The following is a 27591-nucleotide window of genomic DNA, read 5'->3' as shown; positions in this document are numbered from 1 at the left end:
GGTTCTTCCTGGCATGTGTCACTTGGCTTTTCTGGGCCTCAGTTTTCTGATCTGCAAAACGAGGACATTGAACTAGCTGACCTCTGAGGACCCTTCAGCTTCAGATGTGTGAGGGTGAAATTTCAATCTTGAATAGTTGAATGATGAGCTGTCTTGAACTTCATCCTGAATTCAGCAAGCATATTTTTAGCGTCTGCTGAATCCCCAACACCCTTCTAGGCACTATGATCCTTAATTTAAAAGCATAGTTTAAACTTAATCATATTGGCTGGTTTTATAGTGAGGATGAAGTTCTCCATGCTTGTCCAGGCATGCATTTAATTACTTTAGCTGTACTGTATGTCCAGATTTCTGCTCCCAGCAACAGTATAATATGAGAAGCAAAGCAGGATATGAAACGGTTTTGTATTTGCTTAGTGTCTTTTAATCCTAACAGCATATCTCTGGGGTTTATTTAAACCCCTCCCTCATTAAAGCAAAAACCTAGTCAGGTTTTCTCGGGTTGCATATGATATTACATAGATAATGTATCAAATATGATGGTTCCACTTGAAGAAAAAAAGTGAAGTTGAGACTGAGCTCTTAAAATGTCTCAGGATGGCTGTAACATAACCTAAATACTAGGGATACTGTTTTGGAGAGGGATGAGGGATTAAGGTAATTTCTGCCCCACCCCTTTACAGGTGAACTGTGTGTTCCAGAAATTGTAATGTTTGTTTAACTTTTTTTCTGTTGTAAAGCAGGGTTCTGCGGGTTCCAGGAAGGGTTATTAGGAGATGAAAAAATGAGATTAAAAATATAAAGCATTTAATGAAAAAATTAAAGGGAGAACTTTTTTTTTGGTCCTTGAAAGAAAGGTAATGGGAAACTTAAATGTTTGTAGCAAGCTTGTGACTTTTTTGTGTCTGAAGTGGGCTGGACCCAGAATAACCTTTTGCCTTCAAGAGTTTACATCATAAAGGAGTAGAAGTGAAAAAAATATCCTCATCAGCCCTGGAGTTTTGAAGAATTTAATATTTATTTTGGTAGAAGAAATACATCATACTAATAGTACCTGTCCTGTACTCTCTGATCTAGTCTTGTTGTGCAGAAGCAGCAACTGAGGTTCAGAGTAGTGGGATGACTTGCCTAAAATCACATAGTTAGTAGGTGTCCTAGCTGAGCCTCAAACCCAGCTTTTTTAGACTCCTAAGACCAGTGTCCTTGAGAAGGCACGATGATCTGAGGAAGTCAAGTAAGAGATGCCTCTCAGACTGAAGAATCAGGGAAAGTACCACAAAAGGACATTACACTCCCAACTTGGTTGTTGGAAGCTAAAGATTTCAACACTCAAAAAATAGGAGGAATGGAGATAGTCTTGTCTGTTATGGAGATACATGTAAACAAGAAAGGGCACAGTGAGATTAGGGAACTGGGAGAATGGTCCAGTTTGGCAGGAGGACAGACAAGTATAATAAAATAATGATGGAATGTTTGATTAGAGCCAGGTTTTGGAGGATTTGGAACAACAAACTGAATTTGTGTTTTATTTGGTAGGGGATAGAAAGTTATTCATTGTTTTCTGAGCTGAGGAGTGATCAGATCTATGCATTAAGGAAATGACCTTTAACAGCAGTGTGAATGATAGATTGACAAAGAGAGACTGGATTCTAGAAGACGAACTTGGAGGTAAGGGATGCTAAACGAGGGTGGTAACAGTGAGAGAATCTTCCAAGCATTTATTATTTTTCAATTTATTAAGGACCTACTGTGCTCTAGGTGCCAAGAATATAAAAACACGTGAAACTTTTATTCTCCTCAAGAAACTAATTCAAGAGAAAACATACCTATATAGATCTATACAAGGTCACCTTGGAGGGCATTGTCCAAGGTACCAGGAAGAAGTCTTATGCTGAAGAAATTCTTGAGCTGTGTCTTGAAGGAAGCCAAGATTTCCAAGAGGCAGAGGTGGGGAGGGGAGAGGGGACAGGCATAGGGGATGACCAGTGTAAAGGCACCAAGATGGATGGAGGAGATGTCATGGAAGGAGCATCGAGTAAATCAGTATAGCAAAATGACAGAGTTCCTGAAAGGGAATAATGTGTAGGAAGCTGGAAAGTTAGGCTGTGGAAAGCTTTAAATGCCACACAAAGGAATTTATATGTCTGATCCTAAAGGAAATGAAAAGGAAGGAAAGAAAGATCTAAGAAGTAAGAAAAAGCAGGATTTGTGATTGGTTGAATGTGGTAGGTGAAATGGGGCTCAGTAGGAAGAATCAAGGGTGACTTAAAGTTTTAAATCTGGCTTATCAGGAAAGTGATTAGTGCCACATTGGTAGAGAATGAGGAAGTTAGGATGAGGAGCAGTTTTTGAAAGGCACCCAAGTTCTGTTTTGAACATGTTGAGTTTAAGGTATCGGTGGAAGCTCCAAGTGGAGTCCAGTTTACAGCTAGAAGTAAAAGCACAAAGTATCGAATGGGGAAAGGACAGAAGGTAGTAACTATCCCAAAGTATCTAAAAATTTGTCATGGAATAAAGGGTTTAGGATTACACTTCTTTTTGGTGCCAGAGGTCAGAACCAGGGGCAATGAGTAGAAATTGCTAAGAAGCAGACTTAGATGGTAGGAACCCTTCCTAACAATTAGAGTTGTCCAGAAGTAGAATGGACTGGTTCCTTATTAGAGGTCTTCAGGCAGGGGCTAGATGGCCACATATCAGAGTGTTGTACTGAGGATTCCTTTTACGAATAAGATGGATGCTCAGATCTTTTCCAACTCTGAAATTCTGCAGTGATGTGGTGTATAGATTTGAGTAACTTGAAGATTTAGAATCCACTCTAATCCACCAACCCCACAGTCAAGGCATGAGTGAAATCCGTTGTAAGCCAAGCTGAGCCCTTGCAGAGAAGCTTTGGAATAGCCACTTTGAACAATGTGATGAGAGGGAAGGAGGATAGTAAGAGGCCATCCAGTGATAACATAGTGGCAATTAATTCACTAGTGGGAAGTAATGAGTTAGGGAAAGGTGCTTCCATTGGGATGACTGGGATGGCTGACTAGTTCTGATAGATATATAGATGCTTCTGTCATTTGATTCCATTTCTGACTATAGAACACCTTTATAATTTTGATGTTTAGAGATAGGCCTGATGTCTACTTTGTAGGGCTACTAGACCTTAGTAGATTTAGTTGTTTAGGAGAATACCAGTACTCTCTTCTTCCCCAGCCCCGACCCCCAGATAACAAGCATTTGTTTTCTCTCCTGCCAAGCAAGACCTTTGTAGTAAATATGCCTAGTCAAGCAAAACAAATTCTCACATTGGCCATAACCAAAAATATTTGTCTCATTCTGTACCTTAAGTTTATCTCTTCACAGAGAAATGATGTGTAGCATGTATCACTAATTCCCTGGGATCATGGTAGTTCATTGAAGTTATCAAAGTCCTTAAGTCTTTCAGATTTGTTTGCTTTTACGGTATTGTTGTCATTGTATAAATTGTTCCTCCGGTTCTGCTCACTTTACTTTGTATCAGTTCATACAGGTCTTTCTCTGAAACCATCCCTTTCTTCATTTCAATGGTATTCTATTACATTCATAGGCCATGATTTGTTTAGCCATTACCCAGTTGATAGACACACCCATCTTTTCCAATTCTTTGTCACTACAAAAATAACTGCTATAAATATTTATACATGTGTGTTTTTCTTCTTTGCTCCCTTTGTGGTATTAGCAAATACCAATACCCTGCTGTTATAACATAGCCTTAAGTCATGAAAGGATACTGCAGTTTCCAAGTAATTAAAATTAAAAATCCTATCAAAGGCAATGGAGAAATCTTTGATGGGCATTGAGACAATGAAATATGGTATAGATAAAGTTACAAAGGAGTGGTGAAATAAAGGTTGACATCAAAGATTCATATGAATGAAAGAGGTGGACTGGCAAGAGTGAGGGACAAATCTTGGCAAAACTGTGTATTCTCCATTGATATCCTTACGTCAAGAGAAATCAGCTCCACCTTCCCTCCTTCTCCTCATCACACAGAATGGGCTGGAGAGAACCATCCCATCCATGAGGTCATTTGATTATTGGGGCTACTGATTTGGTTTTATTGAATTAACAAAGAGCCATCTTTTTAAAGGTCTTCTGCTGTGTGATTCCCTTTCATTGGTTGTTCCTTCTGTACTTCAGTTTCTCTTTGTCTACTCAGCTAATGCCAAGGTAAATTAAGTTTAGAAATCTAATGCCTTAGAGGAAGACTCTTAGTTACAAAGGACCTCTTTGTTTTAGAGGATCTTCTTTGGAGGAGAAATTGTTTTAGGTCTGCCTTTTACTGTTAATACTCGAATTTTTTGTGGGGATTTCTTTTTTTAATTGGTGGGGTAAGGAGGAAGAGCCATGGAAAGTGATAGCAGGAGGTATTTATAGTTTCATCAGTGAAGCTTGTGAGTCAAGCCCCTTTTTGCTTTGGCTTGGAGTCTTAGCTCTAAAATTGGGAGGAACCTCTGGGACATGTAGAACACTTTTTTTGTTTTATAGGTATGGAAACACAGGCCCAAGATGGGTGTGCCCATTGTCCCATAGTTAGCACATACCAGAAGTAGGAGTTGAATCTGGGCGCCTTGCTTTGAGAGTCAATATTTTTTTTCTCTTGAGTGCCTGTTGTACACAAAGTCATACAAAGCACAGATACCTAAACATTTAAATTACAGTTACAGTTGGATATTTAAAAAAAGATCCTTTTAGGTAAATATTACAGAATGTAATTCATTCTTAAAGAATTCTGTGCTTCCTTTTTTTCTTGTCTGTGAAATATTTTAGAATATCAAGTCGATTTTCAAAAATACTGCTAAGCTAGATTCATGCCTTTTTATCTGAAAGCAATTTTTTCTATTTTATTTCTATTCTGAAATACTGAGTTTTTCATATTAACTGTTCTGAAATTAAAACTGATTCTGGTCAGTGTCATAATTATTACTGATGTCTACCAAGTGCTTTCAAAGCTTGTAAGCACCTCTCATATGTGTGTTTGAGCTTTATGACCACCCTGTGAAGTATGTATTGCAGGTGTAATTCATCCCCCTTTTATAGGTGAGGAAACTGAAGCTCCTAAAAGATACATAATTTACCAAAAATTACACAACTAGTAAATGGTGGGATTTAAACCAAAATTTTTCCTAACTTCAAGGCCATAACTCTACATTAATACAACACTGACGTGAGGCCACAGTCAGACTTGGGTTTTTTATGTTGGGTTTGACTAATGCTCCAAGTTCAAGAAGGGTTTAAAAACAGATTAAGTTCTCAGCCCATCTGACTTTAAACTTTGGACCAGAATGATTTGGGAAAATAAAAAATATTTCATAGGAAACTAACCAACATTAAAACCAAAAAGAGTTCCTCCTAGGGATCACAATGAAACCACAAAATAATTTGCATGATAAATGAAAGCCTTGTGACCTACCATTCAGAGTAATTTTGGCTAGGTTACAGATTATTGAAATCCACCTTCCTTCTCTCCTCTTTTACTGCCTGACAATATGTACATGGATTTAGTTTATATTTTATTTGAGTGGGGGGTGAATGGGATTGGGCAGAAAGGAATGGTAGAAGTCTGTTTCTTTCCCCCAGAGTCATTTGACAAGTTAAAATTACCTGCCAGGGCAGTGGTTACATGCCTTTCTTAGGAGTGGTGTTTTCCTTAAGTGAATTATTCAACAATAAGGGATTTAACATGAAGGCTGGGTTTGGAACTAGACTGGCCTTAAGTAATTTCACTTGCAAGTTTCAGTAAAAAGCAGTATGGTATTGTAGGAAAACTACTAGATCGGAGTCTTCTGATGGGTTCAGATTTCCAGTCAACTCATCTTTCACTCAGGATACCTTCTCTGTGCCTCAGTTTTCTCCTCTGTAAAAAAAAAAAAGTGGGGGTAGATTGGACTAGGTAAACTCTAAACTCTCTTCTAATTCCCAAACTTCATCATCTGATAATATACAAGCTAACTTGACAAAATTGAGAATTATATCCTAATTTTGAAAACTCTTTCAGTCAGCACTAGTAGATGGTTAGCCAAATACCACACTTTTCAAGAATATCGTCTGTATCTCCTCTATAGGACCCCTACCCTGTTCTCTGTGCTGTACCTTTCCCAGTTAGGCAAATAAACAATTTCTTTGTGTTTTGGTTTTTTTTTTAATTTTTCCACTTACATAGCTACATTCACCCTCAGCTGGGTTCCACACATTTTCAGAGAAGGAATTATAATTCTTATGTAAATGGCTGTAAAGAGACACTTAAACCACCTTGGCTTAGCAAGCACTTAAAATACAGAGAACTAATAAATTTACCTATTTTACTAGTGATGTCTAAGTGGATTAGTATTTTGGAATTTCTATAAAGCTCAGCTATTGTTTTGAGTACGTTGGATAATTTTTCATATGGAAAATACATTTACATATTATTTGCATACATACACACAGCCTTACAACTCTATTAAATTAGACTAAACTATCAAACCTGTAGGGGCATCCAGGTGGCATAGTAGATAGACTACTCATCTTCTTCCTGAGTTCAAATCTGGCCTCAGGTACTTACTAGTTGTGTGACTCTAGGCAAGTCACTTAATTCTATTTGTCTCAGTTTCCTCATCTGTAAAATGAGTTGGAGAAGGAAATGGCAAACTCTTCCAATATCATTGCCAAGTAAACCCTAAATGTGATCTCAAAAGAGTTGGACATGACTGAAAAACAGCTAAACAACAGTAATCAAACCTATTTCTCCTTGGGGAGAGATATTTTTTAAAAAATTTTGCTATATTTATAATTTCATTTTGCCCAGGGTCATGCAGCCAGTATATCTGTCAGAAGTGGAACTTTTGTGGGGGGGGGGGGGGGGGGCGGAGAGGCAGTGGGGGTTGGGTGAGGTGGCCAGGGTCACATAGCTTATGGTCAAGTTACTGAGGTGGTTTTAAACTCAGGTCCTCTTGACTCCAGGGCTTGTGCTCTATCCCCTGTACCATCTGGCTGCCCCTAGAGGTGAAACTTGAACCCAAGTTGCCTTGACTTGAAGCCTGCCCTTTAGCCATTATGTCATGTCATTTTGGAAAATCTTTTTGGTCAATATTGCAGTGGCAATGCCTGTCTGAGAACCAGCTTAGGTAAATGAAAAGATCATTACCAGCAGATTGGCTGCTAGGGATGGATTCTTTGGCCATGACAACCCACGAGAGAGAGAAATACAAAATGGTCCACAAACTTGCATATCCCTTTTCTGCTTCTACCACGATGGTGCCTGAATAATAGAAACTGGGTTTGGGGATGTTATAAAGCTAACATTTAGACTGTCTATAAGCATTTACCTACTGCTCCTTTAAATGTCCGCCTTTGGCCTGGAAGCCTCCATGAAGATAGACTATTGGAGGAAATGAACCACATCAGTAATCATATCAGACATTCATGCTACAAATGCAACTGTAAGGCAAGAAAATATTAGGCAAATGGGAGGTATATCTTGGAGAGGCAAATAAAGTAGATTGCAGAGTAGGTTCCATCATGCACCCAAAGATGATCTTAAAAAAAAATTCATGGCTACTTTGGTTATCTCACCTTGGAAATCTCATGATTTACATAAATAGAAAGATTAGCATAAAGATTTAAACAATTTACCTGCTAAAAATCTTTTACAAAAGATGAAGTGGCAAAGGTCCAGAAAGAACTTGACAGAATTCTCTTAAATCAAGGCAACGTCTACCTTTATAGTCAGTGACGGGAGAGGACAGGAAAAAAAATATGTTACTAAATACAATTTGAGACTTAAAAAAATGAAAATATGCACAGCGGTTTACCTGATTATCTCAGGCTTTCCTGGATAAAATGTTTGGGAAACCAATAACATTTTGTTTTCTCAGTTCATTAGAGTCAATCTCCTCGTTACATGGAAACTTGCAGTGTTCTGTATAGTTATAAAATCACAGTAGCTATTAATTCATTATTCTATAGCTGCTAGGGTCCCCAACCTCAAAACTACAGTATAGTTAAAAGCACAGGGTGAGTTTGGTTTGAAGAAAATAATTGCATAACCAGATTTGCTACAGGTTAGTACTTTGAGGGCTTTATCTCAATACTCTTATGTTAACATTTTTATCTGTAGACTCCTAAAAGGTGATTCTGATAAGGATTATCAAGTTTGCCCTGACAGTCAGTTTCCTAACCTATTTAAAGCAATTCCAGAACATGTTATAAGATAGGAGATTATTCTTTGCTTGGCCAATTCCTGAAGCAGGCTAGTTTGGAACATATCTGCCAAAAACTGATATTCTGACTAAAAAGTGTAGTTGTTAATACTTACTGTTTTCACTATGTGATAGTATTAAGTAGAACAAGAACAATGTGTATTAGAGAATAAGACTTCACAGTATTATTCAGGGTTTTAGAAAGGGTGATTACCCAGGAAATAAATGAATGGGCATTACCTGACCTTAAGTGAGTACCTGAATAGATCTTGACCTAAAGGGGCCAAGGTCTCCCAGTGCATCCTGGGCCATCTCCAGTCATCCTGATGAATGTCTGGTCACTGGACTCAGAAGGCTCTGGAGGAGGAGTGAGGCTGGTGACCTGCACAGTCCTCCCTCACTCAAAACAAAGTCAAGTGCAAGTCATGTCATTATTTCTCTGATGGCATGGTCTTCTTTGGCAATGAAGGACAAATACAACAACAGTTTTAATCATAACATTTTACCTGGTCTTTTTTACATTTTCATAGTATAAAACTAATAGGCATTCTGTCGCAGTATATATAAATGGAGACTCCTGACTTTGAGCAAAGTAATCATGCATCTCAGACCACCATATTCCCCTGCTCTTTTCTTCAAGCAATTTATTGAAAGAGTAAAAATGGACAGAGACCAATTTGAAGGAATGTTAATTTATCTTTTTTTTTTCCAAATAGGTGGAATACATATTGGTAGCTTTTGATCACCAAAATAAAAAAGTACGCGTGGTCCTGAAAGGAGAGGAAGTCGTTGAAGCATTGCAAGAAAGGGGGGAAAGAAAAAACCCAAAGTAAGCAGCGTATGCAATTGACTTGTTCAGTGCTTACCCTTATAATCCTGCAGTTGCACTGAGTTAATTTGATTGCTCAACACATTTGACTAGTAAGTTACTTTAGGCCATGTTCTGTTCTTTTCTTTATATCGGATACTACTGTATAGGACAGAACTTGATTTCTGAGGATTGCGATAAAACACATCCTTGGATGCAATCAGGCAGTGGTGTGTAGGTGCTGAATGAGTCATGTTGTCGTACTTGATAAAAATGTGTTGGTTTATTATGTTTACTTTGTTAAAAGGGAGAGAGAGGGCGGCTTTGCAGAGAGAAATAGTCACTGAGGAGCAACAGTTGTGGGAAAAAGAACTCTTGATTTCATGTGGTAGGTTACAACTGCTGAATAAACCTATCGTAAAACAGAAATTATAAAGCTAAAAACTTAGGGTTTAATTATACATGAGCACAGGTTCAGGAGGTAGGAAAAAACAAACCCTGAGCCTAGAGTTTCTAGAAAACAAGCCTTTTTAAAGAAAATAACGCAAAGAGAGAAATAATTCTTTTGCATGTTACAATTTCTTCATTCTTTTAGCCTATAAAAGTTAAAAGACAAATTCATAATCCCATGCTTCATTCAGTGTCATTAAAGTTGAATAAACTAAGTTAGAACAAATTAGCAAACTCACAAAGTTACAGATTTAAATACTGAATTTGCAAAAAAGAAAAATACCTAAACAAATTGCATTTAAAGAACTACACAGCTACATTTTAAAGAAGTCACAATTGGGCTAATTGGAGGGGAATGAATTTACATGTCACAGAGATAACTAAAAATCTCAGAGTCAGGGAAATCTTGCCATAAATAACTTTGGGAAGCTCAAACTTCCTTTTGGCTTCTTATCTGAGGAATGTCAAAGTCTTTCCCTCATTGCTTTATTCTATGGGTCACATTTTATCCAGGTGAGGTTAATATTAACAAAAGACAGGCTTTAGTTTACAAACATTGCAGGGAGAATGGCATAATAAAAATTAATAAAAAGTAAATAAAAAATTATCACACAGTGATGTTAATCGTATTTGGTGTTGAAGGTCAGTTTGTGTAATCGGTGTTCTGGTGTTGTGCATTTTTAGAATTTTAGTGTTTCTAAATGAATAGTTTTGGACCTTTGCATAGCTAAAGATCTGTGGAAAATGATAAAGTCAGCAAAGTTTTTTATGTTCTTTTCCTCTTGTGGCATGTAATAATACACTAAAAATAATTCTGATACAATGAAGTAGGTTGTACCATCAGAATAAAAACTAAACAATAATTTTTCTCCTTTCATTAGCCATCCAACCCTTTGGAAACCAGAATATGGAAGCTACATGATTGAAGGGACACCAGGACAGCCATATGGAGGAACAATGTCAGAATTTAACACAGTTGAAGACAACATGAGAAAACGTAGGCAGGAGGCTTCATCTCTTTTAAAAGAAAATGAGGCTATATGCACTATAACGTCATTTCCCAGGTAAGTTAGTTGTAATAGCTTAAGAGATCCTAAATGGCCATAAGTTAAAAATCAAGCAGTAGAATCATTTTAGAAAATAGTTGCTTTTTTCATTGTGGGATCATAATACATTACAGTCATTCCTCACTTTCACCTGTAGTACATATCTATAAACTCATAAAACACGCTGTTATAAAGTGAATTGTATTTTCCCAAAGGAATAATATAATAATTGGGGCTTTTGTTCTTGACTGAGAAATCTGCATCCAATAAATTATAGGTGATATTCATAACATGTCATTAAAGTGAAGATAAAATGATATCTATAACATCCTATAGGATGTCAGCTTTTTGAGGGCAAGACATATTTTTTATTTTGTATGTACAGCACCTGGCACATAGTTGTCACTTAAGTGCTTTCTGAAGTGAATAATAATTTAAAGTAAGTTTTTGAATCAGACTTAGGATATCATGGGTGTAGCGAACTCTCAGTGAACAAATTCCCTCTAACAGATATTTATTCTGGTACTTGCTGTCTTAGCAAGTTGCTTGGGGAACTGAGAATTTAAGTGACTTCTTGCCCAGGGTCACATAACCCAGATGTCAACTTGATGATACCAAACTATAACATAGTGTATTGCATAAGATTGCGTAACATACATTTTGATTATCTGGTGGGTTTGGGGATAACGTATCCATATAATACACAAAAATACAACTCTGCTGCATTGAAATGAGCTTTTTGAACCCTGCTAAGGACAACCTGGGATTTGTCCAGATATTCAAGATGTAAAAGAGTAGTTAAGCAAGATTTTATTAAGTGCTTTTTGTGTACCACACACTACACGGAAGCCTAAAGGTTCAAAAATGAAAATTAGTCCTTGACTTAAGGCAGCTTTTAGCCTGACACAAAGATCAAATAGGTTGTTACCTGGAGAAGATCACAAAATGTTAATAGAGAAAAGCCTAACTACGTAACTCCAATCCTGATATTATTTTCTCATATTCAGGAGAATAGCCTATAGACTGAAAAGCAGAGAAGAAATATGGTTTAGAAGAACTGAATGAAGCCTAAGACAGGTGATAAGAAAGTTTAAGAGATTTATCTCTTCCAAATGTGCTCATTTTCTGACCCAGGCTAATTGCATCCTGGGCTACTGAAGGAGTTAATGAGTGTGATTGCTAAACTGCCACTGGTAATCCTTGAAGGATAGTGTAGAATGATGGAGGGATCAGAAGACAGGAGGCAAAACTGTAGCCTCACCTTAATTTCAAACCGAGATAATACAGGAAGAACTTATTCATCATTTTGTGAACTCTGAGAAACAAAGACAGTGATCATTAGCCAGACCTCATTTTTTTTTGTTAGAATTAATAGTTTGGTCCTCCACTAAAATCCTACCTCTTTGCCTTGTTGCGGTATGAGTCACCCTAAATTCTTGAAGGCTGTGCTGGTAGAACATAATTCCTGGTGGTTCTAGTCAAGGTGGAAAATCTTCAAATATATTAAGCCTGTTGTCTAAGGACCAGCCTAACTAAATTTTGAGAAAGTCACTAATAAAGTTTTAGCCATGGCAATCCATTAATACCATCTTTAGAGGACTTAGGAAAGTTTGCAATCTGCATTGATAAATAGCATCCGTACATACCATGAAAGCATGGATTTTTAAGCAATTAAATATAAAGTGCTTTTTCAGAAAGGTATTTAACAGTATCACTATTCTTGTGAATAAGAGAAATACAGGTAAATTTGAAGCTGATAGAATAACGAAATTCCCAGGTAGTGTTAATAAAGGGATAGATGACATTCTAAATATCAGGTGAATATATCAATCCTTGAGGAAGATATCTTGTGATCCATCAATAAACATTAATTAAATTCTTTAAAACTTAAGTAATTAAATAAATACATTGGAGCTGGACACTGAAGATAAAAGATAAAATCAACCCCTGTTCTCAAGGAGTTCGCTTTCTATTTGGAGACACAACATGTGCATTATATCTCTATTTATATATTTATATGCACAATGCGTGCATATAAAAGTACATACAAAATAATGTAAATACAAGGTAATTTTAGGGGAGAAGGCATTAGCATTTAGGGGTATGAGTAATTAAGACAATATCCTTTCACAATCTGGCCCTCGCAAGTTACCATTCCAGAGTGATTTAATGCCATTTCTCTTCATTTACTCTATGATCTAGTAATCTCCTGTCTCCATACTTTTCCTCCCAGTTCCTGGCATGAGCCAGTAAGACTCTGGCCACCTTGACAGTCAGCCTTGAGCATCCAGTTAAACAATTTGATCAGCAATTTCGATGAAAACATCGAAAATACTTTTTCCCCCCAAATTTGCAGATGACACAAATTTGAAGAGATAGTTAATAAGTTAGATGACAGAATCAGGATCCCCAAAGAGCTTGTTGGGCAGGAATTGTGATCTGAATTTAATAAAGATAATTTCCAAGACCTGTATTGAATTTTAGAAAACAAATAGACTTTATAGGTATAGAGTTAAACAGACTTGGTTTTATAGAAAAAGTCTGGATCTTTTTAATTGACCACGAGCACAGCACTGTTGTGTGCCTACCCAAAGAGTTAATTAAGTTTTTGACTAGTTTAAGAGATAGGATGTCCAAAACAATGAAGTAGACAGACAGCAATATTGCATTTGGAATATTATAATCAACTTTCTGCAAACTGGACTACAATTAAAGAGTATTTTAGTTCTTTGGGGGTAGGAACTTTTTCTATCTCCAGTCCCTTGCACAGAGCAAGTGCTTAATAAATGCCTAGTGACTTACCAGGGAAAGACAGGAAACAAGAATAGCTGGAGAAAATGGAAGTGTTTATCCTGGAGAACAGATGGCTTACTAGTGTACACCTGATAATTCATATCAGAGGGTAGAAATTAAGATTTTTGTTCCATGTAAGGAAAGGTTTTGTATTAGACATATTCAGCAATGGAGCAGGCTCCTTTGTGCAGTAGTGACTAGGGCTTAAGCATTTTAAAGTATTCAGCCCATCTTGTTGACCACATGTCAGGTAATATGTAGAGGAAATTCTGGTATTGGGAAAGAAATTAGATTAAGAGATCAAAATTTAGGACATTTTGCTGATGGTTTGATAAATGATCCACATGTTAATTTCTTTTCATCCCCCTCCTCTCATTCTTTGTTCGGCCTTGTTTACTAAAACAAAGCTGTTTAAGGAAGTTTCTGCAAGTAGTTATTTTTCCCTGTACAACTGCCCTGGAACAAGCTAGACTTTCAACCCTTTGCTTTAAGTCATTACCATTGAATTGAATAATAATGGTGATTGTCTCTCTAAAAAGACATTTTTGAAAGTCAAGGCCAACCCAACCTTTCACCTCCTTTAGCCTGTTCTTGTACTTTCCCTTTATCCATTGCACTATTATCAAACAATTAAGAAATTCTCTGAGATTGTTTTCACACTTAATTAGGAAGCTATGAAACAATTGCTATGGACTTTTTTTTTTAAAGGAGCTGGGAAGCATTTCTTAAGAATAGTCTAGTGAGAATGGAGTTTGATTGTTCACAGAGAAGTAACTTCTAATCCCTGAGAGGTTGAACTCCATCAAATTTGCATTATTAGGAGAGACCATTTCAATATTTTGTCATTTTTCCTGGTTATGCAAAGACACTTCCAGTGGGTAAAATGAGATAGGGAAGACTGTCAGCAAGTATTTAACTAAGCATTTGAGATGTATGTGCCCCACTGTGCTAGGCCTTGGGGATACAAGTAGAAAGAAGGGAAGAATTCCGACTTTCAAGGAGATTTCTTTCTCATGTTTCTGAGTAATGGGAAATGTGGCCCTGTAAATTTAGAGTAGAGTCTCTTTGATTCTTGATTTGGGGACATTTCACTAATAGAATTAGCGAATTCACCTGATAGAGGATTAAGATGCTTGTTGTCCCTAAATGTTATCAGAAAGTCACCATCTTGAAATGGAAAGTGTTGAAGTGGAAAGTTCCAGAGGGACCTAATTAAACTCTCAATATAATGCTCCCCTAAAGAGTGGGCCCCAAGCATAGTGTTAAATAGACAATAAAAATGGCACACAGGAAAAGTTGGTACCATTAGGTCTGTGGACAGTTAGGAGAAAGGTTGGGTTACCTTCCCATCCTTTCTAAGTCCCTCTCTTTTAATCATTTCCCCTTGTTCATCATTATAATTATGCTGCCCTCTAGCTGTGCGAAGTTCCATCTATACCACTTGAGGCTGTGCCCACTCTGGAATTGCCTGTGTTTCAAAATTCTGTCGTGGCTACTGCCCTCCCATATAATCAACTCTTAATTCTTCCAAAGTTTATTCCAGCTAAGCAGAAAGGAGTTTGCTTTAGTTTGTTCATACTAAGATGTGAATGATTCCATCAGTAGACATTTATCAAGCACCTACTATGTGCCAGGCACTGTGCTAAGTTCCAAGGATACAGAAAGGAGCAAAAGACAGCCCCTACCCTCAAGAAATTTGCAGAATAACTGGGGAGATGACTTGTAAATTAATGTAGACCAAGCAAGTTATACATAACTTGGATGAGTAGAAAATAAAGAAGAGGGGGAAGGCACTGGCATTCTGGAAGGCTTCCTGTAAAGTATGGGATTTAGTCCTTTCTCTGGTCTTCAGTTTCCTCATTTATAAGAAGTGGTGGAGGTGAACGGTTGGACTAAATAATCTCTAGGCCCTGCGCCAGTCACTTACCAATTGTGATCTCATCTGATCCTCCCAACAACTCTTCAAGGTAGATGTTTCTAAATCCTAAGACCTGCAGGCATCTTTTGTACCGCTAAACTCATTTCTTGCTTCAGATACTGATTCCTTGTTCCTTAAGGGAAGCCAGGAAGGTATAACTTGGGGATTATTTCATTTTAGAAGAGGATCTTAAATGAAAATGTAAATGAGGCATTTTTTTTAAGCTTCCTCCTCCATCCCCAGTTGTAAATGATACCTTTTCTTACTTTCTGTTATGATTATGGTATAATAAATGGTCAGTAAGCATTCATTAAGCACTTACTGTAAGAATGTACCAAGTGCTCTGTGGGATACCAAGGGGCAAGAATGAATAGTACCAGCCTTCTAGGAACTTACATTCTACTTAGGGAGACAGTCACAAGTATAGAGTATTTGCCCCTCCAGAATACACAGTGATTAGGAGGGCATTAAAATCGTGGTCAACAGCAAAGGCCCCTGGAAGGCATTGTCACTGAATTGGGACTTTGAGTGGAACTTGGGATTCTAACACATGTGGTTGACTGTACTTTCAGGTAAGAGGAAGGCCACAACCTGTGCTGTAAGCAGAGAGGTAGGGGATAGAATGCCATCCAAGGGTTAAGGAGCAGACCTCTTTGGCAGGTTTGCAGACTGTGTGAATAGATGCCATCTCTAATCAGCTTAGAAGGATAAGACTCAAGCTTTAAATGCCAGACAGAAATTTGTATTTTAACTTTAGATAATGAGGGAGCCACTGAGGTTTCATCCCTAAGTTAGCCAATTTTTTTTCTTGCATTTTTTTTCTTTTTAGTTTGTCCTGGAATTCAGATGCTCTATGCATGTAACTCTTGAATCTCTTGTAGATTAGGCTGTCCTGGGTTTACATTACCTGAGTACAAACCTACACCAGTTGAAGAAGGTGCTTCAAAGTCCCTGTTCTTTCCAGATGAGGCAATAAACAAACATCCCAGATTCAGGTTTGTATATCTTGATGTTTATATACAGTTGGATATTCTGGTACGTCTGTGATCCCTTTTACTTATTCACCCCTTCTTCTGTGTGTCCACCTTCACCCACAAATCCCCCTCTTTGGGCTCACCTTCCAGGTGTCTTCTAAATTAATATTAAGATGGAACTGGGGCAGCATACATCTGTTAACCTGCTCCTTCCCCTCATTCATTCTTACTGTGTAACCAGTCTGCTTCCTTTGAGGATATCTTTTGCATCATTCCTTTTGTAAAATTCATTATTGATAATATAGCTTGTTTAATGTTCACCATCTTTCCATTGCCTCTCAGTGACCTGTAATCTTGATTCTGTGATGGTTGGAATTCTTACATAGTCTTTAAAATTTCTACGTATTTCTGGGTAATTTTCTCACATAGTCATAATAGCAGCAGCTTGCATTTGTATGGTGCTTTAAGGTTTGCAGAGTGCTTTACAATGAAGCTGAGTTACATCTGACCTTTACCCAAGGTCACATAGTAGTATCTGAGGCAGAATTTGAACTTAAGTCTTCCCGACTCCCAAGCCCCAAAGCTGTATGCACTGCATGGCCCAACTGCCTTCTCTGAGTGTTAAAAATTTTATTTATCTTGGGGAAGCAGAGGAGAGTGTTTCATGTGATCATAGATGTAGAACTGTAAAGGACTTTAGAGGCCATCAAATCCACCCACCTCATTTCACAGAGGAGGAAAACTGAGGCTCAAGAGAAGTTAAATGATTTGCCCAGGATATATCAGTTGAGTCTTCCTGACTCCCAAGGCCAGGCCTCTTGTCACAGTGCCATCTAGCTGCCTTACTTCTTCTAAGAAGTCAATCAACACTCAAAATTTGAAATCATTTATTGAATTATGACCCTTCTTTAACTTTCTAATTTCTTGTTGTGCTACATAGAGGATAGTGAAAAAGAACATTTGATGTAGAATCAGAAGACTTGGGTTCTAATTCTAGCCCTGTTACTTACTGCTGTAGGAGTTAAGATGGGACTTCCCCACTCTTATGTTTTAGGCTCCTCATCTGTAAGAAGTGAGAGTGGGGGAGGTGGGCTAAATAAGCCTTAACTATGTGCCAGGCACTGTGTTAAGCACTGTACAATTATGATCTCATTGGATCCTCCCAACAGCTCTTTGAGGTAGATGCCTCTAAGTCCTAGCATCTGTATGCATCTTTTGTACTGCCAAACTTACTTAGCTCATCCCTTGTGTTTTTTCTGCCTCTTCTACCTTTTATTCAAAGCATCCTAAATACATACAATAAAGCCCAAAATGGGTACAGTCTTGGAAACCAAGGGGGAGAAACTTACAAGAACAAACAAACCTCTTTATAAGAGGTCGAGGAGCATGAGGCTTAAAAAGGCTGTTGGATCAGGGGGATTTAGGTGGTCACTCCTCTTTTGAAAGAACAGGAGTGGATGAGGGAGAAGAAGGTTTAAAAGAGCTGTCAAGGAAGGGAAAGAGGGTAATGGTGTGAGCATGGTAACTTGAGGATATAGCAGAATTGGAGAAAAGTGGGTTTGGCGACAGTGTTTGGGGTGTTCCTTTTAGGAAAGGATCCGAGCTAAAGGTGAAAAGTCAGTGGAAGGAGATGCACAAGTAGCGAAAGAGTAATAAGGGCAGAATAATGTTGGAGTAAGGCTTCAGATAATAGAGAAAACCAAGATAAAATAAGAGATCATGTTATTAAGACTCCTACCCTGAAAAAGGTGCCTTCTCCTTTGCACAACTCATACAGCAGAGAAGAATGAATGAGTGAAGGTACAGTAGAGAAATGAACATGTGAGCTGACTGGGTAACAATTGAGAATCCTCTTCTGAGAAATGAGGAAGGTAGAGGGGTTGGGAACTTGAAGTTATTGTGAAAAGTATGAGACTAATAATAAAAATAGCTCAAATTTACATAGAGCTTTGTTTTGCGAAGTATTTTACCTAGAATGTCTCATTTGATCCTGTGAAGTAAATGCTCATTTTACAGATGAGGAGACTGAGGACAAGACAAGTTAGGGACTTTTTCAGGGTCCTACAGATAATGTTTTGAGCTAGAATTTGAACCCAGGACTTCCTGACTCCAGAGTTCCATCTACTGGGCAGCACTACCCTCCTAAACAATTATCGTTGGCCCAGGTGAAGTTCAGTAGCACTGATTTGCTTCTCTAGTCTAAGAGCATGGTTTCTTAACTTGATGCAATAGTGCCCCATAAATAGCACCAGATTGGAATAAGCGTCTACCGTATAAACCCTACATAGAGATACCCTGGAATCTGAGAGTGGCCTGGCAACCCTGGAGTTGTTCCCATTGTCCCAGCAGGCAAAAGTACTTGGATACCCTTTAGAGGCTTTTTGCTTGGTTGGTTTTCATCGTGTCCTTTTATATTTTCAAGCCATGATGTTAAGCCTCAGTAAAAGGAACTTCTCTGATTTTATTTCCTTGATGTACAACTACATTCCAGATCCAGGGGAACATGTACAATAGAGTAAAATTGGAGTCATCGGTGTCACAAAACTTTGTGGGAGGAGAAAGGTTATTTCCTCTCCAGGAACCTCAACTTTTCCATCAGCAATTTCTATAAAAGTTTGGTTAGAGAACTCTGTAAGTGACAGAAACAGAATTGTAGGATTTCAGTATTGCTGTTAAAAAAAAAAAAAGGCAAGAGCTTTTAAAGGGGCATGTGCTTAGGATTCCTAATGTCTTCCTCATCTTCTTGGAATTCTTGTTCTTCACATTAGTGCTTGGAGCACCAGGGTGTTCGTTACTGACTAAAATGAGAGCAGAGAGAACACCTGAGTCAGTCAACAATATCTTGATAGAGTAAAGGAGCACATGTTGCTAGAGATGCTTCGAACCCTTGTCTTCTTCATGAGAAGATAGGGCAACTCTGAAGATTCTCATTTAAGTATCTTTGATACCATTTGCTCTCATCCATGTTCTTTTCTGTGGTAAACAGAATCTGTGTTGGAAGAGATCTCAAATCTGATCCAGTCTAACCCATACCCGACGAGGAACCCTTGCAGGTGGACATTTATCCTTTACTTTAAAATACCCAATGAAAGGAGCCTGCCTTTTGTCCAGTGAAGGGAACCACCTCCTGAGGCAGCTCTAGCCTGCTTTGCTCTCTGATTGTCAATGTTTTTCCTGACATGAAGCCTAAGTTTGCCTCTCTGTGACTTCTGCCGGTTGCTCTGGGTTCTGCCAAACAGAACAAGACAGCCCTTTAAATACTTGAAGACAGCTATCCTATCCTGAGTCCTCTCGTCAGTTTAAACATCCCTGATTCTTGTCCTCTGGACATTCCTCAGCTTATCTTTTTGTTTCCTAAAACATGACAACAGTTCAACACTGTTCAGCTATTTTGGAAAACTAATTTAGTTAGATTAAAAGCGGCCTTTTACCCCATTTTAAAACCCCATCATGGCTACCTGTGGAATATACTTCTTTCTCTCTCTTTACCTAATATTTGTTTTCTTGACTTTCTCTTAGAAAGTTGAAAATCAATTTCTATCCAACCATTAGCTCAGCCTAGCAGAGGGGAACCTGTGGCCTCGAGGACACATGTGGTGGCCCTGTAAGGTTCTCGGGGAGTGGCCTTTTGACTGAGTCCAAGTTTTACAGAACAAATCCTTTTATGAAGGGTTAGCCAAAAGCACAAATGAGTCAGGGAAAACAAACTAACTTGCTCTGTGTGCTGTGGGTCAGATTCTAGATTTATTAGTGCAAGGAGACACGTGTTATTGATTCATATTGCTTCCTACAAAAATGTCCCTATAGTGCTTCATGCCAAAACCTAGTCTATCTGAAGCATCCTTCTAAGATGTTAATGCCTCTAGGCAGAGTTTTAGGAGTTCAGCAAACCTAACCAATATCTCAACTTACCCTGACAGTACACTCACTGTTTAGGGTTAGGGCATTTAGGACACATGCTAGTGGTGGAAGGAAGTGCATTTTCTGTTCTTCTGGCATAGTGTAAGTACTAGTGGTTTTAAATTTGTCCTAATGTTTAATTTCATAGTGAATTTACCCAATTAAATATTTTTCTTTCCATTTTAGTACCTTAACAAGGAATATCCGACATAGGAGAGGAGAAAAAGTTGTTATCAATGTACCAAGTAAGTGATAAGGGTTGTATGTGTATGTCTGTGTCTGTGTGCCTGTCTGTCTGTGTGTCTGTCTGTCTGTCTTTGAGGCAGACTGGGGAGAGATGAGAATTAATTAAAGAGTTTTTTTAATAGGTTCACTTCTTTTTCTTAACTCATGATTCTCACTTGTCTTCCTTTTCAAATGCAGTCTTTAAGGACAAGAATACTCCGTTTCCATTTATAGAAACATTTCCTCAGGATGATGAAGCCGCACAAGCAGCTCAACCAAATCATATTTATATGGATGCTATGGGATTTGGGATGGGCAATTGCTGCCTTCAGGTATAGTTTTAAAAGTATCTGAAATATAAATGTACTACACATTCCTGTCTTAATCCTTTCGTATTTACTGACTTTCTGTTTTCTTACCTAATGCTTTTAACCTTGTTTTCTTCTAAAAGTTAAATTTTTGTCTGTGGATTAATCTGAAAAACTAGTGTTCCTTTCCATAAAGAAATTTCAAAATGTGTTTTTGTCATGAAAAGTAATTTTTTATTGTCTGAAATTTGTGTAGAAACTGAAGCCAACTCTTAGACTTAGCTAATGAATTCTTAACCAAAATAGCAAATAATCTAATTTCTCTTTGCTATAAAAAGCTGATTTTTTTTTCTTTCCTGAACTCCTAAACTTTGTCTTTTGTTGCTAAAGAGTTAGAAATTAGTTTCATACAGTGAAAAGAACTTCAGATTTGAAATCAGGGGCCATGAGTTCAAATTCTGGTTCTACCATTTATTACCTATATGACTTTGGTCAAGTCTCTTAACCTCTCAGGGCCTCAGTTTCTTCATTTGTAAAATGAGAGAATTGAACTAAAAAAGCTCTAATCTATCTTCTGGTCCTAAATTTATGATCCTGGAATCAGCCTGAACCAGCAGTAGCCTTTCTTAGATATAGTCACAGATATCTTAGTCCCTTCTTTGTCCATGCATTCCTTAAAGCCATGAAACTGCCTTGCTCAGCATGAATATGACTTCTGATGTATATTTTCTTCCTAGTGGAAAAAAAAAAAGCAATATCCTGAAAAACTCATTTTGAAAATGATTTTTTCCCTTATATTCTGGCTCTGCTATCAGCCCAAACTGTAAGTGCAGCAGTCACTCACAAGCCCAGTACCACTGTTGATTGACCCGACCTGCCCTGTTTCTGATCTGAGTTCATTCACCCCCTCCTTAGGTAGTCACCCTCTTCCTCCCCCACCCCCCAGCTCCTAGAGACTCACCATATTGAAATTGGAATTAGCCCCACTGCAGCTCAGAACTCCTGAGCTTAAGCAATCCTGCTGCCTCAGGCTCCCCAGCAGCAGGAGTAAGAGCTGCAAGCGTTGTCACCCACCCCAGACTTGAAAATGAATTCTTACCAAGAATGGTACCAGCAGTGGTCTGCTCTCACACTGCTCTGAGACAGGCAGGACTTCCTGAGATGAAGGGGAAAGGATTCTATATGGTTTGTGCCTAGAGATTGTGACCTCTAGAAATGTTAAGTTTTAAACCTCACAATTTAAAGACCAGTACTTTTAGGCATGTTTGTAAACATGTACTAAAACCTTAGTAGCACTCCACCTACTCCCTGCCCCTTTTTATACTCTGAGCCACAGTATGAATTATTACTAGACCTGAAGGGACTCATATATCTTGGTTTATTAGTGATCATACCCATGAACTTGATTTAGTGGTTAGAGTGGTTCCGCTTATCAGGAAGGTCTGGGGTTCAGATTCTACATCTGGCACACTAGTTGTGTGACCCCAGGAAAGTCACTTAACCTCAGCAGGGTATAGTTTCCCTAGCTGTAAAATGATGACTGTGGATTTGATCCCTTCCAAATCTGAATCTATGATGTTGTCTTAGCATTTAAGAAGTATCATAATATTTAGGTCAAAGAACACTGAAGACCTAAGTTCTAGACCTGGATCTACCATTGGTCATTTGTGTGACTTTGGGCAAGTCACTTAAACACTCTGGGTTTCAGTTTTCTCATCTATAAAACTAAACCCAATCTCTTTAGTCTCTTCTAGCTCTTAAATTTTATGATTGTGATTGTGAGTGGTGTTCATTTTGTATTACCAGAATTTCTTGTTCAACCCCTTAGTGGTCTGAATCATATCCAGAAGATTAAAGTGAGAGTAAATATTGTCCCAGTTTTATTTTTTTTCCTTTTGATCAAATATTGGTGGATGAATGGAATTGTTTAGGTGAATAAGAAATCATTCCTCAGGCTGATTTTGTCCAGTCATTGTAGCTGGGTAGAAATGTGTGTCTGGAAATATGGTGATACTGCCTCTTCATCACCCTCACTTCTTCCTCCCCCCCTCCCCATAAAAAGAATATTGCAGTCCTTCTAATCCCATCCTACCTATCTCTCCCCTGCCTAGATAGAGCTGCCAAACAGCCCACTGACAACACGTAAGCCTATACTTTATGCCCTTGGTTTTCTATTTAAAAACAGTTCTAATCTTCTAAATGTATAAGAATTGTCTTCACTATCAGGATTGTTCCCTCTGCCCAGGATTTTTCTTTTTAAAGAGATAGGTTGAGGATTTAGAGATAGTTTGAGAATCATACTGGACTTAATGACTGATCTGGGCAAATTATTTGTGAGGCTTCCCAAACACAGAACCGTGATGCGTAAATTACCTTGTTAAGTAAGAACTCACTTCAAAAAATGGGATCTTTTTAGGACAGAAGAATTGGAATTTGAATTGCATATCTAAATTTTTGTATTTTGGTTCCAAAGACTTAGAGAACAGTTAAGCCCTTAAGCTCATTGGTTTTAACATTAATTCCATGATATTGACAAAGATCTCATCACTGTTTCTCTGTTTACCATTAACTAGTCTAAGGCCTTTGGCCAGTGGCAACAGAGTTTGGCCCTCCAACAGGGAAAATAGAAGTCCAAAGAAAATGCAAATAAGCTTGCCCTAATTATAATGGAGAAACATTTTGCTATTTACAGGGAGACAATTTTTCCATTAAGCTTAAACTTTAACATGGGCTTACAACTAATTGTTTCTCCCATCCTTCCACTCTTCTGCAGAGATTCCCATGAAAAAATATTTGTTAGGCATAGTTAATGTGTAGACTGAAAGAAGAAAATAAAAATATAAACCTGTAGTCACATCTCAAGTCAAATATTTGCTGTTTCTTAGTAAAGCTTAAGGGGAGTGAAGTCACTGTCCTTCCTTAGATTGACTTAGTGAACCATTTTTGTGTCATACACCTTTCTGGTAATCACTAATGAAGTCTACAGACCCTTTCTCAGAAAGATGTCTTTAAATCATAAAATATATAGGATTACAAAGAGAACCAATTATCAAGTTTCTCAAAAGTCAAGCTTTAGTGGCTAAAAACAGAACTAAGGGTTTCTTTTTTTAAATCATCTTGTACATTGAAATAGTTATCAGAATACTTTAAAAAGAAAAAGTTCACAGACCCCCAAGTTAAGAACCCCTCCTTATTGAATGTATCACTGGAATCTGGCACATGATGGTGGGCATGTAATGCTTCTTGAATTGAATTATGCAAAAAGATATCTTGACTAATTCTGAACCTTTGAAGAAAATTCATTTGCCATGTATTATTAATCAGCAGTGCATTGCTGAGTTGTGGAAAGGTTTTTAACAACAGATTTTTTTCTAGGAAAATGGCCAAGTTCCTAAAATGTTACATAAATTTTCAGGTTTTTTTAAAAAAATTCAGTTTTGGAGCAAAAACACAAAGCTCCTGACTTTAATTTCCTCTTGCCTTTGGTTCCTCCATCTTTCCCATATCTCTCTTTCTTGGTGACCATGTTCGTTTCCTTGCCTATTTACTGTTCTTTTAAAAGCATTAGCAATGTGTCCAAAGCTGTTCTAACCTTTTTAAGGTGCAGAAACTTTTTTTTCTTCCCCCATCAATGACATGGTCAGCAGTGATACTTCAGCATGTGCTGGATTGGTGATGTCTACACTAGCCCTGGAGTAAGGAGTCCACTTATTATTGGGTAGAGGAAAGCTGAATATGCCACTTTTCAGTGTTGCCTCCCCCTCAACTTATTTTATATAACAAACACAAGAATTCAAAATGTCAAACAAAAGTGAGCTTATATTCAATAAGCCTTCTCCTCCGGTGTTGGTAGATGGCATGTAAATGAGTATCAACCTATAACAGTTGTCCAGCATATGCAGGCTTTTCTAAGAATATAGATTTTTAAGCCATAAAATGATTTGGTTAATAAAACACATGTAGGGAAATACTGACTATAGAAATTACTTTTATTCCAGAGATCATATTTTGCTCTTACCTTTTTGCAGAATTTTGTGTTATTTCTAAGGAGTTACTTGCCAATTAATATCCACTTTCCCTTTAATTTTATAGCCCTTTTAGATACCCCTCCTTTATTTTTATTCGTTATTATTTTGGGGATCCATGTGGCTTGTTTTTCCCTTTTCACATTATTATCTTTTTTTTTATTCAACCTTAAAAGGTATTTTATATCATGTTAAAAAAAAAAAATAACAGTAACTGTCAGCAAATCTTTGGTGTCCATAATTAAGAGTTGAGTTTTGTTTTCTAAGACTTGTTCACTTCTCCAAATATACATGCCTGCCGAGTGTGTATGTGTAAATTTGATTTGTGTACATTTTGTCATCATTTATCTTATGTTATAGGAACTGGAAATGGTAGAGGTGTGAGGGTCAGTAGAAGATCTGTAAGTGTGTGAGACCTAGTATCTTTTTCATTTTGTTTTCTCTTAAGATTATTATTATAACCATCCAGATAATTTATTTAAATTATCTTTTAACTTCTGGATACAGAATTGTAGTAAGGGAGGAGAAGACTTACTAACATTCTCTGTAGATCCCTTACAAAAACAAGTCTTACAAGGGAATAGGTAGGAAAATCTTTCTATTATTTAAGGTAAAAAGTTAAATGTAACTAGCCTAACTGGATGTCATGCTGAAGGTGAGAGAAGTATATAAGTGGGTAAAAGAGTAAAGTAGGTAGTACTTTTTGAAGTCTTATGAAAAAAGCAACCAATAATATTGACAACCAGAAAGAGGAGAATTAGTGACCTAATATTTGCTAATCACTAGGAAAGAAGCATAATCATGTAATTTTCACCATTGCCAGGTCTGTTGCAGACCTGGTAGTAAATGAAGGTTTGGGGAATTTGGGACAGTATATGTAACTGGTGGGAAGCATGGGGCAGGGGAGTCTTAGGTTATAATTATCTAAGCTTCCTTGCTGCCCAGATTCCATAGGATATTATCAGAGTTCTACCTTTTTATCTAAGAACCCACCCTCTCTTTTCCTCTCCTCTCCCTAATTCTCATTAAGAAAATTAACACCAACTGTGGGTATGATTTTGTGCTGGGGTGAGATGGCAGTGTTGGGAATGAGACAGCTAAAGCAGTGATAAAATTTAGGTGGTGCTAAAGAATAAAATATATTTAGTGGGCAGACATCTAAAGCCTGGATTGAGTGAACCACTGTTTAAGTAAAGTAGATGGCGAATAAACCAAATTTAGTACTGTAAAAGCTAGATCATCAGTAATAGTTCAGTTCATAAAGCAAAGCTTTTAAGCAATCCAACCTAATTTAAATAGAATCCAAGTAATTCTTGGTAGTTAAAGTTTAAGAAGGATGTCATTAGAATAATAAGACTGTTCTATTCTTAATTATTTTAAAGTGACAGGATGGTTTTCTGTTCCTCAGTTCCCTAATCCTGCCTACTAGCTCTGTTTCTTGAATAGAGACACTTATTATATTCAAGTTAAGGCTCAGGCTAATTAACACAGAAAAAGGACTGTGGAACAAGTCACACAATACATTCATTTTCACTTCAGTTAACATTCTGGTAAATGAGTTCTTTTGGAAAAAAAATGTCAGATGTGGATAGCTCCAGATAAACTTATCACCACATCAGGCAGAAGGAAAAATCAATTATCCAGATTTCCTATAGACAGTGGACCAGAAGCATAAATTTTTGTAGTCAGTGGTCTTTTTCTACACCTTAGGGAGGCCAATTTGATGACATCTTATACTTAATCTTGTCCTCGGAGGCAGTGATATCATCTCCTCAAAACCCAGGTCTTTATTTCCTTGTTAGACTTCAGGAGGTACTAACCCAAGTGGAATTTCTGAATTCAGTGTAAAGACCATACAACATTCCACTTGGGTTAGTATCTCCTGAAGTCTAAACTGGACTGGTAAAATTGTATATTAAGGATAATATCTTTTTGGTACTCAGGCTTCCTTTTTTTATATCCTTCCCCCCAATTCATTGGTCCATTTTCTTATTCCCCCAAGTATCCTATAACTTTGTATTTTGTCCTAAAACCTACTCTTATGAACAAACCCAGTAAATTCCATTTTAGTTATGGTATATATGATTTGGAAAGCCTAGAATGAAACCCATTCCAGGGAAATTTGCATTTTAACATTGTGATAGAGCCTAAAGCTTGAGATAGAAATGATAGAACTTCAAGCTGCATCAACCTTGGTGTGGGCTCTTTTTAATTTTTTAAATTGGACCAAACTAATCCCAACTGCCACTAAAAATAGTAAACTTGAGTGAACCATTCACTCTGATTTTTATCATCATGCCTGATGAGTGATCTTGTAGCCTTTGCTTAAAGACCTTTAGTAAGGGGGAGCCCACTACCTCTTTGCGCAGTCCCATCCCACTATTGGCAGACTCTTTAAGTATTAGCAAGTTGTTTTCTCAAACAGGAAAACCCAAATTTACTTCTTTGAAGTTTCCTCCTATTGTTCCCAGTTTTCCCTCTGAGCCAACCAGAACAAATATGTTCCCTCTTCTAAGTGATAGCACTTTAAATTCTTGACAATAATAGTCATCCACCTTAAGTCTTCTTTTATCGATGTTAAATGGCCCTAAATCCTGCAGCCGGTTCTCATGCAGAATGAAAATAAAGGCCCTTTGCCTTCCTGGTTGCCTTGCTTCAGATGCCTTTTAACTTACTCTTGTCTATTTAAAAATTAAAAATGTGGTGCCCACACTGTATACAACATTCCAGGTGTCATCAGATTTAGATAGAGGACAGCAAGACTTTCAGCTCCTCTGTCGTGGACCCTGTGCCTCACAATGGACTCTAAAATTGCATTAGCTCTCTTGGGTGCCATTTTGAATTATTGACTCCTATTGAGTTTGTAGTCCACCAAACGCCACCTCTTTCTCCCACCCCAACAAGTTTTTCTTCCCTATCTTGTACTTGTGAAGG

General features: G+C 37.6%; 1 protein-coding gene across 2 annotated transcripts in view; it reads left to right on the top strand.

Annotated features, from left to right (window-relative positions):
• GCLC (glutamate-cysteine ligase catalytic subunit) overlaps positions 1-27591 on the top strand; it is a 73257-nt gene that overhangs the window by 27935 nt on the left and 17731 nt on the right. For both annotated transcript variants that reach the window (XM_072642474.1, XM_072642473.1), the window contains exons 2-6: positions 8927-9039; positions 10350-10532; positions 16107-16220; positions 20286-20344; positions 20523-20656. In XM_072642474.1, the coding sequence (XP_072498575.1) occupies positions 8927-9039; positions 10350-10532; positions 16107-16220; positions 20286-20344; positions 20523-20656 (603 nt within the window). The remainder of the gene's footprint in view (positions 1-8926; positions 9040-10349; positions 10533-16106; positions 16221-20285; positions 20345-20522; positions 20657-27591) is intronic.

This window comes from Notamacropus eugenii, chromosome 2 (genome assembly GCF_028372415.1).
Source record: "Notamacropus eugenii isolate mMacEug1 chromosome 2, mMacEug1.pri_v2, whole genome shotgun sequence".
Taxonomy (NCBI): Eukaryota; Metazoa; Chordata; class Mammalia; order Diprotodontia; family Macropodidae; genus Notamacropus; species Notamacropus eugenii.
Note: the sequence above shows the minus strand (reverse complement) of the source record. Positions and strands in the feature narration are given on the sequence as shown.